This window comes from Staurois parvus, unplaced genomic scaffold (assembly GCF_062004578.1).
Source record: "Staurois parvus isolate SC_StPar_1 unplaced genomic scaffold, SC_StPar_1.0 ptg000406l, whole genome shotgun sequence".
Taxonomy (NCBI): Eukaryota; Metazoa; Chordata; class Amphibia; order Anura; family Ranidae; genus Staurois; species Staurois parvus.
Window position 1 is genome coordinate 994,325 of NW_028318202.1, and position 15,428 is coordinate 1,009,752.

Genomic DNA, 15,428 nt, shown 5'->3' on the forward strand with positions numbered 1-15,428 from the left:
TGTTGATCCAGATGATCCGGTACCTGATCCGGTGCCTGCTGTCGTGCCAATTGACTCAGAGCCCGCTGTCGTACCTGGTGACTCGGTGCCCACTGCCTTGCCAGATGACGCGGTGCCCGCTGGCGAGCCAAATGACCTGATGCCTGGTGACCCAGTGCCCGCTGTCATACCTGGTGACCCGATGCCCGCTGTCCAGCCAGACGATTCAATGTCTGCCCCAGTGCCCGCGGTCATGCCAGTTGACTCGGAACCCACTGCCTTGCCAGATGACGCGGTGCTCGCTGTCAAGCCAAATGACTTGATGCCTGGTGACCCGATGCCCGCTGTCCAGTCAGACGATCCAATGTCTGACCCAGTGCCCGCGGTCATACCAGTTGACTCGGAGCCCACTGCCTTGCCAGATGACGCGGTGCCCGCGGTCGAGCCAAATGACCTGATGCCTGGTGACCCGATGCCCGCTGTCCGGTCAGACGATCCAATGTCTGACCCAGTGCCCGCGGTCATACCAGTTGACTCGGAGCCCACTGCCTTGCCAGATGACACGGTGCCCGCTGTCGAGCCAAATGACCTGATGCCTGGTGACCCGATGCCCGCTGTCCAGCCAGACGATCCAATGTCTGACCTAGTGCCAGCGGTCATGCCAGTTGACTCGGAGCCCACTGTCGTGCCTGGTGACTCGGTGCCCGCTGCTCCGCCTGGGGGCTCGAGACCTGTCGCTCCGCCTGGGGGTCCGGCGCCCGCCGCTCCTCCTGGGGGTTCGGCGCCCGCCGCTCCTCCTGGGGGTCCGGCGCCCGCCGCCCCGCCTGAGGGCCCGAGACCTGTCGCTCCACCTGGGGGTCCGGCGCCCGCCGCTCCGCCTGAGGGCCCGAGACCTGTCGCTCCACCTGGGGGTCCGGCGCCCGCCGCTCCGCCTGAGGGCCCGAGACCTGTCGCTCCGCCTGGGGGTCCGGCGCCCGCCGCTCCGCCTGAGGGCCCGAGACCTGTCGCTCCACCCGGGGGTCCGGCGCCCGCCGCTCCGCCTGAGGGCCCGAGACCTGTCGCTCCACCCGGGGGTCCGGCGCCCGCCGCTCCGCCTGAGGGCCCGAGACCTGTAGTTCCGCCTGGGGGTCCGGCGCCCGCCGCTCCGCCTGGGGGCCCGATGCCTGTCGCCCCGCCTGGGGGCCCGATGCCTGTCGCCCCGCCTGGGGGCCCGATGCCTGTCGCCCCGCCTGGGGGCCCGATGCCTGTCGCTCCACCTGGGGGTCCGGCGCCCGCCGCCCCGCCTGGGGGCCCGATGCCCGTCGCCCCGCCTGGGGGCCTGATGCCTGTCGCCCCGCCTGGGGGCCCGATGCCTGTCGCCCCGCCTGGGGGTCCGATGCCTGTCGCCCCGCCTGGGGGCCCGATGCCTGTCGCCCCGCCTGGGGGCCCGATGCCTGTCGCCCCGCCTGGGGGTCCGAGGCCTGTCGCCCCGCCTGGGGGCCCGAGGCCTGTCGCTCCATCTGGGGGTCCGGCACCCGCCGCTCCGCCTGAGGGCCCGAGACCTGTAGTTCCGCCTGGGGGCCCGATGCCTGTCGCCCCGCCCGGGGGCCCGATGCCTGTCGCCCCGCCCGGGGGCCCGATGCCTGTCGCCCCGCCCGGGGGCCCGATGCCTGTCGCCCCGCCCGGGGGCCCGAGGCCTGTCGCTCCATCTGGGGGTCCGGCACCCGCCGCTCCGCCCGAGGGCCCGATGCCTGTCGCCCCGCCCGGGGGCCCGATGCCTGTCGCCCCGCCCGGGGGCCCGATGCCTGTCGCCCCGCCCGGGGGCCCGAGGCCTGTCGCCCCGCCCGGGGGCCCGAGGCCTGTCGCCCCGCCCGGGGGCCCGAGGCCTGCCGCTTCGCCTGGTAGCCCGATGTGCCTCTGCCCGGAGTCCAGCCCGATGTGCCTCTGCCCGGAGTCCAGCCCGATGTGCCTCTGCCCGGAGTCCAGCCCGATGTGCCTCTGCCCGGAGTCCAGCCCGATGTGCCTCTGCCCGGAGTCCAGCCCGATGTGCCTCTGCCCGGAGTCCAGCCCGATGTGCCTCTGCCCGGAGTCCAGCCCGATGTGCCTCTGCCCGGAGTCCAGCCCGATGTGCCTCTGCCCGGAGTCCAGCCCGATGTGCCTCTGCCCGGAGTCCAGCCCGATGTGCCTCTGCCCGGAGTCCAGCCCGATGTGCCTCTGCCCGGTGTGGCTCTGCCCGGTGTGCCTCTGCCCAATGTGGCTCTGCCCGGTGTGCCTCTGCCCGGAGTCCAGCCCGATGTGCCTCTGCCCGGAGTCCAGCCCGATGTGCCTCTGCCCGGAGTCCAGCCCGATGTGCCTCTGCCCGGAGTCCAGCCCGATGTGCCTCTGCCCGGAGTCCAGCCCGATGTGCCTCTGCCCGGAGTCCAGCCCGATGTGCCTCTGCCCGGAGTCCAGCCCGATGTGCCTCTGCCCGGAGTCCAGCCCGATGTGCCTCTGCCCGGAGTCCAGCCCGATGTGCCTCTGCCCGGAGTCCAGCCCGATGTGCCTCTGCCCGGTGTGCCTCTGCCCGGTGTGCCTCTGCCCGGTGTGGCTCTGCCCGGTGTGCCTCTGCCCGGAGTCCAGCCCGATGTGCCTCTGCCCGGAGTCCAGCCCGATGTGCCTCTGCCCGGAGTCCAGCCCGATGTGCCTCTGCCCGGAGTCCAGCCCGATGTGCCTCTGCCCGGAGTCCAGCCCGATGTGCCTCTGCCCGGAGTCCAGCCCGATGTGCCTCTGCCCGGAGTCCAGCCCGATGTGCCTCTGCCCGGAGTCCAGCCCGATGTGCCTCTGCCCGGTGTGCCTCTGCCCGGTGTGCCTCTGCCCGGTGTGGCTCTGCCCGATGTGCCTCTGCCCGGAGTCCAGCCCGATGTGCCTCTGCCCGGAGTCCAGCCCGATGTGCCTCTGCCCGGAGTCCAGCCCGATGTGCCTCTGCCCGGTGTACCGCTGCCCGGAGTCCTGCCCGGTGTGCCAGTCTTTGATATCCCGCCAGTTACCAGACCCGGGCGGTGGAACATTTTTCCCAGCTAGGACTGTTTGGAGCGTCCTGAGGCCGCTCCTTGAGGGGGGGGTACTGTCAGGAATGGACTGGCCAGCAATGGTGGGACTCACCTGCCTTTTGATCTGCAGTACCAGGGCTGGCCAGCGGGTGCTCCCAGCAATCAGAGACTCAACCTTTCAGCCAGCTAACACCTGGAACTGATTATGCTGGGGTATTTAAGGGATGGCTAGACTTGCAGACTCTGCCTTGGTGTTGTGTTCTCTTGGGCCCTGTATCCTGTTCCTGCTCTCTGTTCCTGTCTGATTCTCTGCTGACCCTGCTCTGATCCCTGGCTTGTCTGACCATCCCTCTGCCTGACCCTCTGTACTACGCTGCTTGCTACCTGTTCTGATCCCTGGCTTGTGACCCTGACCATCCCTCCGCCTTACCCACTGTACTACGCTGCTTGCTACCTGCTGAACCTGGCCTGTGACCCCGACCCATCTCCGCTTGCTCCCCCTGTACCTACCTGCCCTATTGATATTGACCCGGCCTGCCTGACGACGCTTGCTTGTATGTACTGTTATCTGTGGGTGGTTGGTTTGGTTTGGTTTGGTTGCACTGTATTATGTTTTAGTATTGCACTGCGTTTATGTTTGTATTGTTAGTGTTAATAAATTACATTGTTAATCACATATCTGAAGTCTGCGTTTCCCTGCTTCAGTCACACACCTCTGGTCATACCTGGGAGCCCTGACACTCCCCCTTGACTAAAATCCTTCATGGCATAGAGAAATCTTCCTCTTGTTCTTGAAGCAGGGAGACAGACATCCTAAGAACTTGCAGAATAGTGGACAAAAAAAAAAACATGCAGAAATACAATACAGTCCTATCACTGACTGGCTAGCTAAACAGTGACTTAGGGAAGAGCCCCTCCTAAAGAAGTAATAAGGCTAAGTGGTATCCTGAGATGTTCCCGAATTAGCCTGTCTGGGACAGCAAAAGAAAAAAAAGGTCCAGCTTAGTCCGAAAAACACAAATAGCGGAGCCTACGGAGTTAAAATCCTGCATCAACTCTTAGAAGTATTGCTTGGGGCTGGGCAACTTACAGTGGAGCCATCAGTCATTTGGGCAGTAATGGAGTAGAACACCTGAGTCTCTCTGCCCTCACAACCACTACTTTTTCCTTATAAATGGCCAGGCCCCTGCTCCACTCCTGTTTAATATCCTGAAAGTGGTTCCAGGCTTTAGTAAGATAAAGGCCTCTCAAGGGCTTGGGGACATTAAGGTAGTCCCAGACTCCCCACTGTTGTCTGGAACTGTGCATGACATCCTGGGGGACATAAGGGTAGTCCCATCCCCACTCCAGGGCCACCCCTTCTGTATGGCCCTCCGGAATCAGGGGCCATTCAGATAGGCCCAGTTCTACAGGAAGGTCCAGCAGAGTCTGGGGTATAGGAGCTCATAGTCCTGAGTGATTCATAATCTGTATGATATCCCCTCAATCCCACTCTTCCTCGGAATCCTCAGAAAATGCTAGGGGAAACCCAATCCACCTCTCCACCACTAACACCCTCCGCCAGCTCACCTGAGGATTGGCTGTCTTCACTGACTGGCTCTTTCTGGACAGATTGTGCAGGGCTGGAGGGACATCAGCTATCTCATGCTGGGCAGTGCTGGTGGGCACCAGCCCATCACCGACATCTCCAGGTGACGGGGTCTGTTGAGGGTGCGCTCTCTCACAGTATGCTGGGTGCACTGGGTGGACTTGAGTGTGTGGCCATGTCCCTTCTAGAGACATTTTGGCACCAGAGAGATGCAGGAAATTTCCAGTGCTGGTGTTAACCCCTGCTGTTCTGAGTGAGGGTCATCTGACTGGATTGCAGGCATTGCTATGGCTGAATCCAGACAGAAACACTTAGGCAGTTCGCTGGTAAGTTCAGAACACTTAGCTCCAGTCATTGTTGAACGACTCGGTATCAGTAGTAGTTGTAAAAATGATGATCCGCAGTGTTTGCTTTGGTCAACAGCGAGGCACAGGACCCCCCCCCACACACACACACACACACACCCCTCGGTAAACACTGTTGAATAAGGCAAGTCATTGAGCCCAACTGGTGCAAAGTAGCAGGCCGAACCAGTTGCCCCAGGCAGTGACAAGCAAGAATGCATGGCAAACACTGGCTATAGCAGGCATGAACATTAGCAATAGAGCACAGGCCTCAGCCTTGGATGTGTGATCAGGTATTTGTAGGACAAAGTCTTTTGTGGTCGCCAAATGTAGAACAACACAAAGACTTGAAGACACTGATGAGCCACTCCGGTTGCTCTGGGCAACGACAAGTAGACTAGTAACAGCCATTTTACTGTCAAAGGCAGGTATACAGCATACATTGTCTCTTTTAAGAGCCACCTGAGGAGCAGCAAAGGCACCTCTGCAGACCGAAGGGCCGTTCTTGTTGCTACACGCAATGACAAGTAGGACAGCAACAGCACACATTTTCCTGGCTTTGACAGACTTATACTGAGCATAGTCTTTTGTAGAGGCCACTTGTGGAGCAGTGAAAAGACTTTTGGCTAGGCCTGACATGGTTGCTATGGGCAGTAACATAAGCGACAGTCCTTTAAATCACAGTAGCAATCACAGTCCCGGCAGTACAGCATACTCCACTTTTCCCACCAGTTCTTTGACACTTCTACCGCTGCAAACACTTTTTCAGGCTTAATGGTTGCTGGTTGTTAGTTGCAACAGCCATGCAGGTTACCATAAGGGATTTCAGTTTTATGAGCCCCCACATGTAGCACTACCCTTGGAGGAGTTGCTGAAGATTTGGGCCCCCCTATAGTCCTGTACAGCCAGACAACATGCATTTTCCACTCAGACTTGCATCCAGTAGACAGTAACCAATCCTTGAGCTTTTTTTTTCAGTTTTATTAGGGGTATTGAACTTGGATGGGGTAAGGGGTGTATGGGATGCCCAAGGAAACGGCAACTGTGGACGATCCTCCTGGAACTATGTACAAGTCTCTTTACCAGCAAAGTTCTCTTTTCGGAGCACTATCCAGCCTCTCCTGGTGTACTACCCCAGACCCCAGATACTCCTCTATCCAGCTGTCAGAAGGAATCGGAGGCTGGGGTTGGATCCGCCTCTTTGTAAATTCCAACAGCAACCTGAGAGTGTCGCCTGATCATTCCCAGGTAACTGGAGCTCCATTTCCCCACATCTCGAGATAGCTAACCCAGTTGGAGGCGCAGGAATTGTGGCGTTTAGCTGCAGTCGTGGTAAGCGAGATTCGCACAGCTTTATGGGGGATTGCTGCGCATCCAACTGCGAGTACTCACGGTAAGGAGAAATTCATTTAAAAGCGAATTTCCAAGACAGTTTGGCGAGCCAGTGGATACTAACTCGAATTCTTCGATAGCTAACCAAGTTCGAGGGGGGAATGAGCCATCATGAACTAGCAAAAAGTATGCCAGCACATTTCAGGTCTCTCTGCCATTAAGAGGATCGCTTTTTGCACGTTCGTGTGGCTGATTTCGCTCTCTGTTAACTAACGTGAATTCCGCTTAGCAAGGACCTCTGTCCTAAAATCTTGATTTGTGGGTGAAAGACAAGGGTTTTTCTCTGCTGAGAGCAGCAGAGGGGTGGGTTTGGTTGGCTGGATTTGGTCAAGTTTAAAAATATTTCAACCAAAAATTAAACGAGTATATGTTTTAGCGGGTAAAAGTTGTTGCATAGTTTAGGTAAGTATTTGCGGGTTGTAGGTACTGTGGTAATTGCTCTACCTCCCTCCACGTGAGGTAATTATTACAGCGCTGAAAAGTTTAGGTTAATTGTTAACTGTTATAAGATCTTTGTGTGTGAAAAAAGTCTGTGCAGTGTTTTGTCGGTACTACTGCTCCCAGCAAGCATGCAGCAGTGGGTCCTTTCTGTTACATGTGCATGTTAGTGTGATATGTTGGTTTATCCATGTCTGTTCTGTGATTGTGCCCAATTTGTGTTGTACGTGTACTGTATATTGTTGTGTAATTGTCCAGTGTATGTTTTGTCCAAAAGTCCATTTTATGTAAGAGGTTAGAGGCAATTTTGAGGCTAGTGACTGCCATGTGCTTCTCTGTTGGGGGCCATTTTCTTGACTAACCACATGTGCTCCTTTGTTTGGCAACCACTTTGTGACTGCCATGTGGTTTCCCCACCATTCCCTTTTGTGACTTTCAATGATCTCTATGCAATGTGTATGCAGTTTTCTATATGCATTTGACCCATATTGTGTTTTTAATCCAAATTTTTACAGTTTAAGCTGTTTGATTTTAGCTTTAAATTTGCGTATTGCCAGCCAATTTAAAGTGTGTTAAGTGAGTTTTCCCCTCACATTCCACATTTAGTGAGCGCGGTGAAGCTTGGGTTTTTGCGCATAGATTTCTTGTATAGTGATTGTGTTTCTCTTGTTAAAAGTAGTTCCTTTTTGTAAAGCGGGTTTGTCATGTGTTTCGCATCCAGCAGACTTTTTGTGTAAACGGTTTTAGGCAGTTGCAGCGAAGATCGCAGGTGTAGTGCAGATTGTTTAGCAGTGCTGGTAGGAGCGATTTTCGCGTCAGCAACCAGGGTTATTTTTGGCGCAGTTTATCGGTTTACATCTGTGTAATTGTTTTACTGCGAAACGTCCCGTGTTTTTCATAAGGATCCACTTTGTCCTTTTTAACGGTTTTTCAGGTTGAAAAGGGGTTTTTCTGTGTGTATTAGGAAAGTTTTTTCTTTACACAATTTTCCTAAAGGTCAGTTAGCAGGTTTCCGGCCAACCAGTGACCCCTAAGTAACATCCAAGAACCCCTCCTTTTGGTTTGACTTGTGTTAGCTACTGTGTGCAGGGAGAGAAAAGCCACTTTCATCATTGTGCGGTGTTGCCTGCCAAACACAGTGGGTGATGAGAACCACATAAATTGCGCTGTGCGAGTGGGAGGTCCAGGGAAGTGTAACGCTTAGCCTGGTTACCACAAACACTTCGGGTGGTCAGGATCACATAAATTGCGCTGTGGGAGTGGGAGGTGTGCTCTCAGTCTGACCGCCACTTGATGCGCTTCGGGTGATCGATAAGAATCACATAAATTACGCTGTGCTGGGAAAGTGGTGGAATCAGGCCTCTCGGTAAGATCCCACCGAGTGCTCCAGGGGGTAAACAGGTACCTGGACGCGGGATATATACCAGTGACTAGTCACGATGGGCAGTAGTCAGTCCATGAAGAGAGAGGGGGAACCAGCCCTCTTCAGGGTAAGGACAGCTGCACAACTGATGAAGGAGAGTTTGGGGGGAAGTTTACAGAACCCCTCAAAAGGTGGAATAAATGGTCGAAGGGTACCAGATGGGAAATTCCCCGGGAAGGTACATTTGACGCATGGAGGTGGGTCAAATTAATCTCTGAATTTGGACCACGGATGCAGGCGTCAGAACTAGAGATCGCACAGCTATGGCTTCACAGGTCAATCCGATTAGGGAAGCAGGGCATACATAAACTGGTGTCTGTCCGGAAGAACCAGGTGATGTATACCTGGCCTCCAGAGGGTATAAAACAGGAGGATCCAGTGTCAGAGGTGGAGGAAGCTCTTTCAGGGCTGACTCTACTAAGGCAGGCAGGGTCAGGGTCTGCTGGGGTTCCCGAACAACCAACAGTGGCTGAGATAAGTATAACTGCACCTGTCTCTTCTGCTAGTGACGTCACTCTTGACGTACCTTTCGTGTCTTCTATATCTATGCCTCAGCCTCTACCTCTCCCTTCTCCCTGCTTCACCCCAGCTCCTTCTGTTTCCAACTACGAAGTCTTCTCAACAACCGATTTGCAGACTATCTGCGAATCAAGAGGAATAGACACCCGGTTAAGAAACAGGGTGGATTGCATCAAAGCACTACGAGCCACTGATCAGACCCCTGCCCCCCAGCTATACCCTGATCTGAGGGACCTCAAACCTGAAGGTGCAGTAAGCGACGTGGTTAATCTAAGCCCACCGATGAAGCTGGGCCAGCCTTTGCACTCTTCCCGTACCGAGGCCTATCCAGTCAGGGTGCAGCAATTTGAAGGTCCTCCCCATGCACAGGGGGAGCGGACTTTAGGGGAACGGGTAGTTTGGCATGTCCCCTTCACCCCGGCAGAGATCTGCACTATTCTGGCTGAGCTCCCGGACTATCGAGTCAATCCGAGAGGATTTGCTTGAATGTTTGGACAAAACCAGTTCAGCTATGGTATGAGCGGGTCAGATTGTGCGCAGATCCTGCGGGCAAAGGTGGGCATGGAAGTGGCCAGTTCTGTGATTGCAGGGTGCTCTATAACCACTCATGAGGAGATGACTTCAGGGGGCAAAGAGTTTTGTGCACAGCTAAAGGCAAAGCTTCCAGAAATGTATGGTGCTACCTCTACTATGGACATGATGAAGCTCACCCAGGGTCCTAATGAGGAAAGCACCTGCTTCTGGCACCGTCTCAAGCAGACGGCACTGGATGGGGATCTGGAAGTTGGACCTGATGCTCCAACTGAAGGGGTAAAGGTGACCGAGATGCACATTCTGTTGCGGGCCAAATTTTTGGAAGGCATCAATATTAAAATTCGGGAAAGGCTGGTTCTGGCCCGACCCGAATATAATGAGATGTCTATCCCTGCTACCTTTTCCACTCTTGCGGCAATAGAGAGGGAAATGGATAGAAGAAAACAGGACAAGGCCAAAGTTCTTATGTCCCAGACCCCACACGAAAAACCAAGGGATCTGGGTCACAAGAAGGATAGGCCCCACCCAGGTGTTTTCAGTGCCACCAAACGGGGCACATAAGGAGGAGCTGTCCCCAATTACCTAAAGGTCGGTGGCAGTTCATTCCTGATGAGTCCTCTGCCCCTGTCACCACAATGGTAAGTAACTCCTATGAATCCTCATAGGAAGTTGGCAAATCGGTGTCGGCCCAGGTACATCTTTTTCTCGAGGAATTAAAATATCCCTTCCCTTGCCTCATCGACACCGGTGCAGCCAGAACAGTCTTGCGAAAACAGGACATCCAAGGCAAGGTACCCCTCTCAGGGGAAAGCACACCGACGGTAGGTCTCACAGGTCAAACGGTGTCTCTACAGTCCACCAAACCACTCCATTGCAGGTTAGGTCTGCACACTGAGGCTGTCAGGTCAGTGCTGGTCTCAGATGACGTCCCCTTCAATCTTTTGGGAGCGGACATCTTGTCAGACATTCAAGCTGTCATTGAGTTCACCCCATTGGGTGTTGTGGTGAGTAGTGCCCTGTCGGAAGAAAGACTGTGCACATTGTTGGCCCTACCTTATCTCACCGAGGCTACATATTGTCTGGAGTTGGACGTATTGGCTGAAGTTGACCCCAAAGTTTGGGCGGCTGATAAATATGATGTGGGTCTCCTGCCGGTACCTCCAACTACAGTCAACATCAGACCAGGAAGCGTATTACCACAACTACCACAATACCCTTTAAGTGTAGCCCAAATGGACAGCCTAAAAACCCAGATCGACCATTATCTACAGATAAAGGTCCTCACCCCAACCCAGTCGCCGTGTAACACACCATTATTCCCAGTAGCCAAAAAGACAGCACCAGGTCAACCGACCACCTACCGGCTGGTACATGACCTGAGAGCGGTAAACAAAATCATCATCAGTGATGCCTCTTTGGTGCCCAATCCACACACCCTGCTGGCAACCGTACCACCCAATGCCAAATTTTTTACCGTCATTGATCTGTCAAACGCGTTTTTCTCGGTACCCCTGGATCCCCAGTGTCAGTACCTTTTTGCCTTCTCCTTCCAGGGCCGGCAACTTACCTGGACCCGTCTCCCCCAGGGGGCGGTAACCAGCCCCTCGGAATACAGTTGCAAGCTGAAAATCGTGTTAGATCAGAGGACCCCAATGAATCCAGAGGTGGTGTTGTTACAGTATGTTGATGACTTGCTACTCTGCTGTCCCACTAAAAAGGATTGTTATCAACATACTGTTTCATTACTCAACCATCTGGCGTCAACGGGCAACAAGGCCAGCAAGGAGAAATTACAACTCTGCCAGGAGAAAGTCATCTTCTTGGGTCATTGTATTTCTCAGGGCACCAGGCACCTAACAACCCAAAGAGTGCAGACACTGCAAGACCTAAAGAGACCCAAAAACCACCGTCAGCTGAGAGCCGTCCTCGGCCTTATCAACTACTGCAGAGATTGGGTCCCCAACATCTCGGCCAGACTTGGACCCCTGTACAAGCTGACATCCAAAACACTGTTTCAAATGTCAGACGACGACTGGTCAACTCTTCAAGATTTGACCCAGGAACTCTCAATAGCACCAGCCCTAGGTCTACCCAACTATGACCTACCTTTCTACCTTTTCTGTCACGAAAGTCAGGGCCATGCAACCGGAGTACTAACCCAACTTCACGGAACCAAGTACCGCCCCATAATGTACCTATCGACCGCTCTGGACCCAGTCATCAAAGGGTCCCCGGGTTGTGTGAGGGCAGTGGCCGCTTGCGCTGTCCTTGTCCAAAAAGTGGGTGACATCGTTTTGGATTCACCCCTCACACTCTACACTCCACACTCGGTGCAAGAGATCCTAAACCAGGTCCAAACTAAACATCTCTCTGCAGCAAGATTTACCAAATACGAGGTATCCCTCCTAACTCCTACTAACCTCTCTATCAAACGATGCACTATTCTTAACCCAGCTTCTCTTCTTTCTGTGTTGGAAGACGAGAAGGGGGGGGAGGACAACAACGACAGTGCTAAATCTTGCAACCCGACTAACAATACTAACACCTCTTCTACTAACATGTCTTCTTTGTCCACTACTAACCTCTCTTCCAAAGGACACGACTGCATTTCTTTGATGGAACTGGAGTCAGCAGCGATCAGCCCAGTGAAGGAAACGCCACTACCGGAAGCGAAAAATCTTTTTGTCGATGGGTCCAGGTACTACACCCAAGACGGTAAGCCACACACTGGTTACGTGGTCACGACTGAAAGTGACGTTGTGGAAAAGGGCTCTTTGAACGCACATATGTCAGCTCAGGGAGCTGAGCTGTGGGCACTGGCCAGGGCATGTGAGTTGCATGAATGTCAGAGGATTAATGTTTATACAGATTCGAGGTATGCGTTTGGTATTGCACATGACTTTGGTCCCATCTGGAAAGCGAGGGGATTCCTCACAAGTTCAGGTAAACCGGTGAAGCATGCAGAACTGATTGACAGGTTGTTCATTGCCTTCGGCCTGCCACGGGAGATAGCTGTTCTTAAGGTGAAGGCTCATACCACTGAGACTAGTGTGGAGGCATGTGGAAACGCTTTGGCAGATCGATCCGCAAAGGCCGGTGCACTGGTTCAGGAAAGGGGGGTTCTGATGCTGGCCATTCCTTCAGAGGTTTCATTAGACGAGTTTAAAAAACTGCAATCACAGGCGGGTTTGCAGGAGAAGGCTAGATGGACAGCAGCAGGAGCCTCCCAAGGGTCGAATGACATTTGGTGCCTGAAAAAAAATGGTGTTTGCCAAAGTCCCTTTTCCCCATGATGGCCCACTTGGCTCATTACCCTGGGCACCAATCTAAGACAGCTATGTGTGCATTGGTAGACGAGCATTGGATTGCACCTGGGTTCAGTACTGCTGCAGCTACCTTTGCAGCTTCTTGCCTAGTTTGTGCCCTACACAACCCTGGCAGAACGGTAGTAATACCCCAAAGGCACTCACCAAAACCTGAACGCCCCTTCCAACGCATCCAGATCGATTACATCTCGTTACCAAAGAGTGGGCCGTACGAATACGCCTTGGTCTGTGTAGATATGTTTTCAGGCTGGCCTGAGGCGTGGCCCGTCACGTGTGCCAACGCTAGTACCACGGCGAAGAAAATCCTGTCTGAGGTTGTGTGCCGCTGGGGTCTACCTGAAACCATCGAGTCTGATAGGGGGTCACACTTCACTGGACAGATCTTTGCAGAGGTATGTAAAGCCCTTCACATCAACCAAGGGCTACACACCCCGTATCACCCCGAGAGTAGCGGTAAGGTTGAACGTCTCAACGGAATCCTTAAAAACAGGATCTCCAAAATCATGGCCGATACCAAAAAACCTTGGCCTGAGTGTCTCCCCATTGCCCTCTATTCCATCCGGAATGCCCCTCGGCAACCACATGGGCTGTCACCCTACGAGGTGTTGTTTGGGGGACCTCCCAAAACAGGGTTGTACTTTCCTCAACAGTTGTCGTCCTTGCATTCACAACTAACAGGTTATGTGCAATCTCTGCAACGGGAGCTGCAGAAGATACACCATCGGGTTCGCGAATCACTCCCCGATCCAAATGCAATAACAGGTGTTCTTTCTATTGAGCCAGGTGATTGGGTTGTCCTAAAGAAACATCAAAGAACCGGACTCGAGCCACGGTTCACAGGACCATACCAAGTCCAGCTGACGACACCTACCTCACTCAAGCTCGAGGGACGAGACAACTGGGTGCACGCAAGCCACTGCAAGAAGCTTTTCAGCTACACCAGAGAATGAGGGGTGTCATTTTCCTTTTTCTTTTTGTTTGTATGTCTTACATGTGTGTGAACGGAGGAAAAGACGGCAGATACCCCAACCTTTTATTTAAAATGCATCTGCGTTTAGCCAGAACCGCCAACAAAACCAACTGTTGGGTATGCTCTAAGCCCCCACCCAGTCATCACATGTCCGCAATGGCCGCTGTTCATGCCCTATATGACATCCGTGTCGGCATGAAAAAGCAAGGGACCCCTGGTCAGCCCCCACGTAGACATTTGTCGGTAGAACTTAATGACACATTTTTAGCAGGTAACATCAGTTTTAGCACCAATATTAGCTCTAGCTCCTGTAGGGCACTCATTAGTCCATTATGGGTAACTGGACAGCTAGGCAGCCCTCAGGTGTGCTTTAACATCAGCTTTGGCACAGGTAATAAGTTTGTTGGGACTACCACCTGTGAGGGAGGTATAACTGTCAATCTGACTAACCAGACTTCCCTTCTGAGTAACCACACTGACCGACCAGACTACGTTTGCTGGAAGGACGGATGTGATGTGCAGACTGAGGGAGAAATCCCCCAGTCTGTGCAACTGTTGCTCAGTGCCAGAGGCGGAACGAGGAACTCCTCCTGCTCTGCTCTGACAGGTCCATACTATTTTCTGTGTGGTTCGGCAGCCTATAGAACATTTCCCCAGAACGCGAAAGGTTCGTGTGCCCTCATAAAGCTAGTCCCCGCATCCTATGTAGTGATGGATCATGAAGAGTTGATGGTCCACAAGAAGGTAAGGATGGCAGGGAGAGTTCGCAGGGAGCTGTTTTCTGCTGAGGGCGACCAAGCATGGACTTGGTTCCCCTCATGGACAGGTTGGGGAATAGAACTTATGAAGCGCCTGAACAATTTTTCTGTCATCGTGGATAGTATGTTTAACGAGACCGTAGAGGCTGTCAGAGAAATTGCACAAGAACAACGGCAGATGGGAATTTTAGTGCTTCAGGAGAAGATGGCCCTTGATTACCTTTTAGCCGCCAAAGGGGGGTTCTGTGAGTTCATCAGAGAGGATTGTTGTACTTGGATAGAAGACACCGATGACAAGGTCCAGGCCCATATGGACAAAGTTAGTGAACTACAGGGAAAAGCTAGAGCTATAGCTAGTGAGGGTTGGAATCCGTTCAAGGGTTTGGGAGGATTGGGAGATTTCCTGTCCTCCATCGGATCTTGGTTGAAGGAAGTGGGAGTGTATGTCCTGATGCTTCTCTTTTTCCTCTGCCTCTTATATGCCGCGGTGAGATGTTCCTGTTGCCTCATCGACCGTGTAAACCAAGCTCGGGCAGACGACCACATCTCCATGCCCGCTCCTGGGATCCCACTCCAACCACTGATCGGAGGAAGACCTCACCAACCAACCACCTTCTCTGCAGATTACGTCCTGGCTTCCCTCTAATTTATCTCCCTGAAGATCACATTATTATTTATTTATTTATTTATTTATCGAGTTTATATAGCGCCAAAGGGTTTGCTCAGCGCTGTACAATAGGGGGGGACAATACATGAAACAGTACAGTAACATCAAACAGCACACAAGGGGTAAGAGGGCCCTACTCTTTTGAGCTTACAATCTAGGAGGGAGGGGGTAGAGGTACAGGAGGAAATGGCTGTGGGGGATGGAGTGGTAGGAGGAGGGAAGGGCAGCGGCTGTTAGGTGAGGGTGGGGTAGGCTTCCCTGAAGAGGTGGGTTTTCAGGGAGCGCCTGAAGGTGAGGAGGGAAGGTGACAGTCTGATGGATTGGGGTAGTGAGTTCCAGAGGATGGGGGAGGACCTGGAGAAGTCTTGCAGTCGTGCGTGGGAGGAGGAGACCAGGGAGCAAGATAGAAGGAGGTCCTGTGAAGAGCGAAGGGTACGGGTAGGGTGGTACTTGGGAATCAGGTCGGTGAGGTAGTTAGGGGC

General features: G+C 53.8%; 2 protein-coding genes across 2 annotated transcripts in view; both read left to right on the plus strand.

Annotated features, from left to right (window-relative positions):
• Positions 1 to 15,128, plus strand: part of LOC149455072 (endogenous murine leukemia virus Env polyprotein from Emv-2 locus-like) — a 79,648-nt gene extending 64,520 nt beyond the window's left edge. Inside the window, exon 3 of the mRNA XM_089686681.1 lies at positions 13,335 to 15,128. Coding sequence (XP_089542807.1) covers positions 13,498 to 14,925 — 1,428 coding nt within the window. The 5' untranslated portion in view covers positions 13,335 to 13,497 and the 3' untranslated portion in view covers positions 14,926 to 15,128. The remainder of the gene's footprint in view (positions 1 to 13,334) is intronic.
• Positions 7,777 to 13,339, plus strand: LOC149455073 (uncharacterized). The gene has a single exon (XM_089686680.1). The coding sequence runs from the start codon at positions 10,458 to 10,460 to the stop codon at positions 12,516 to 12,518; it is 2,061 nt and encodes a 686-aa protein (XP_089542806.1). The 5' UTR covers positions 7,777 to 10,457; the 3' UTR covers positions 12,519 to 13,339.
• Positions 15,129 to 15,428: the final 300 nt, after the last annotated feature.

Coding starts and splice junctions, on each gene's coding strand:
- LOC149455073 (XM_089686680.1), top strand. CDS start 10,458: ATGGACAGCCTAAAAACCCAGATCGACCATTATCTACAGATAAAGGTC.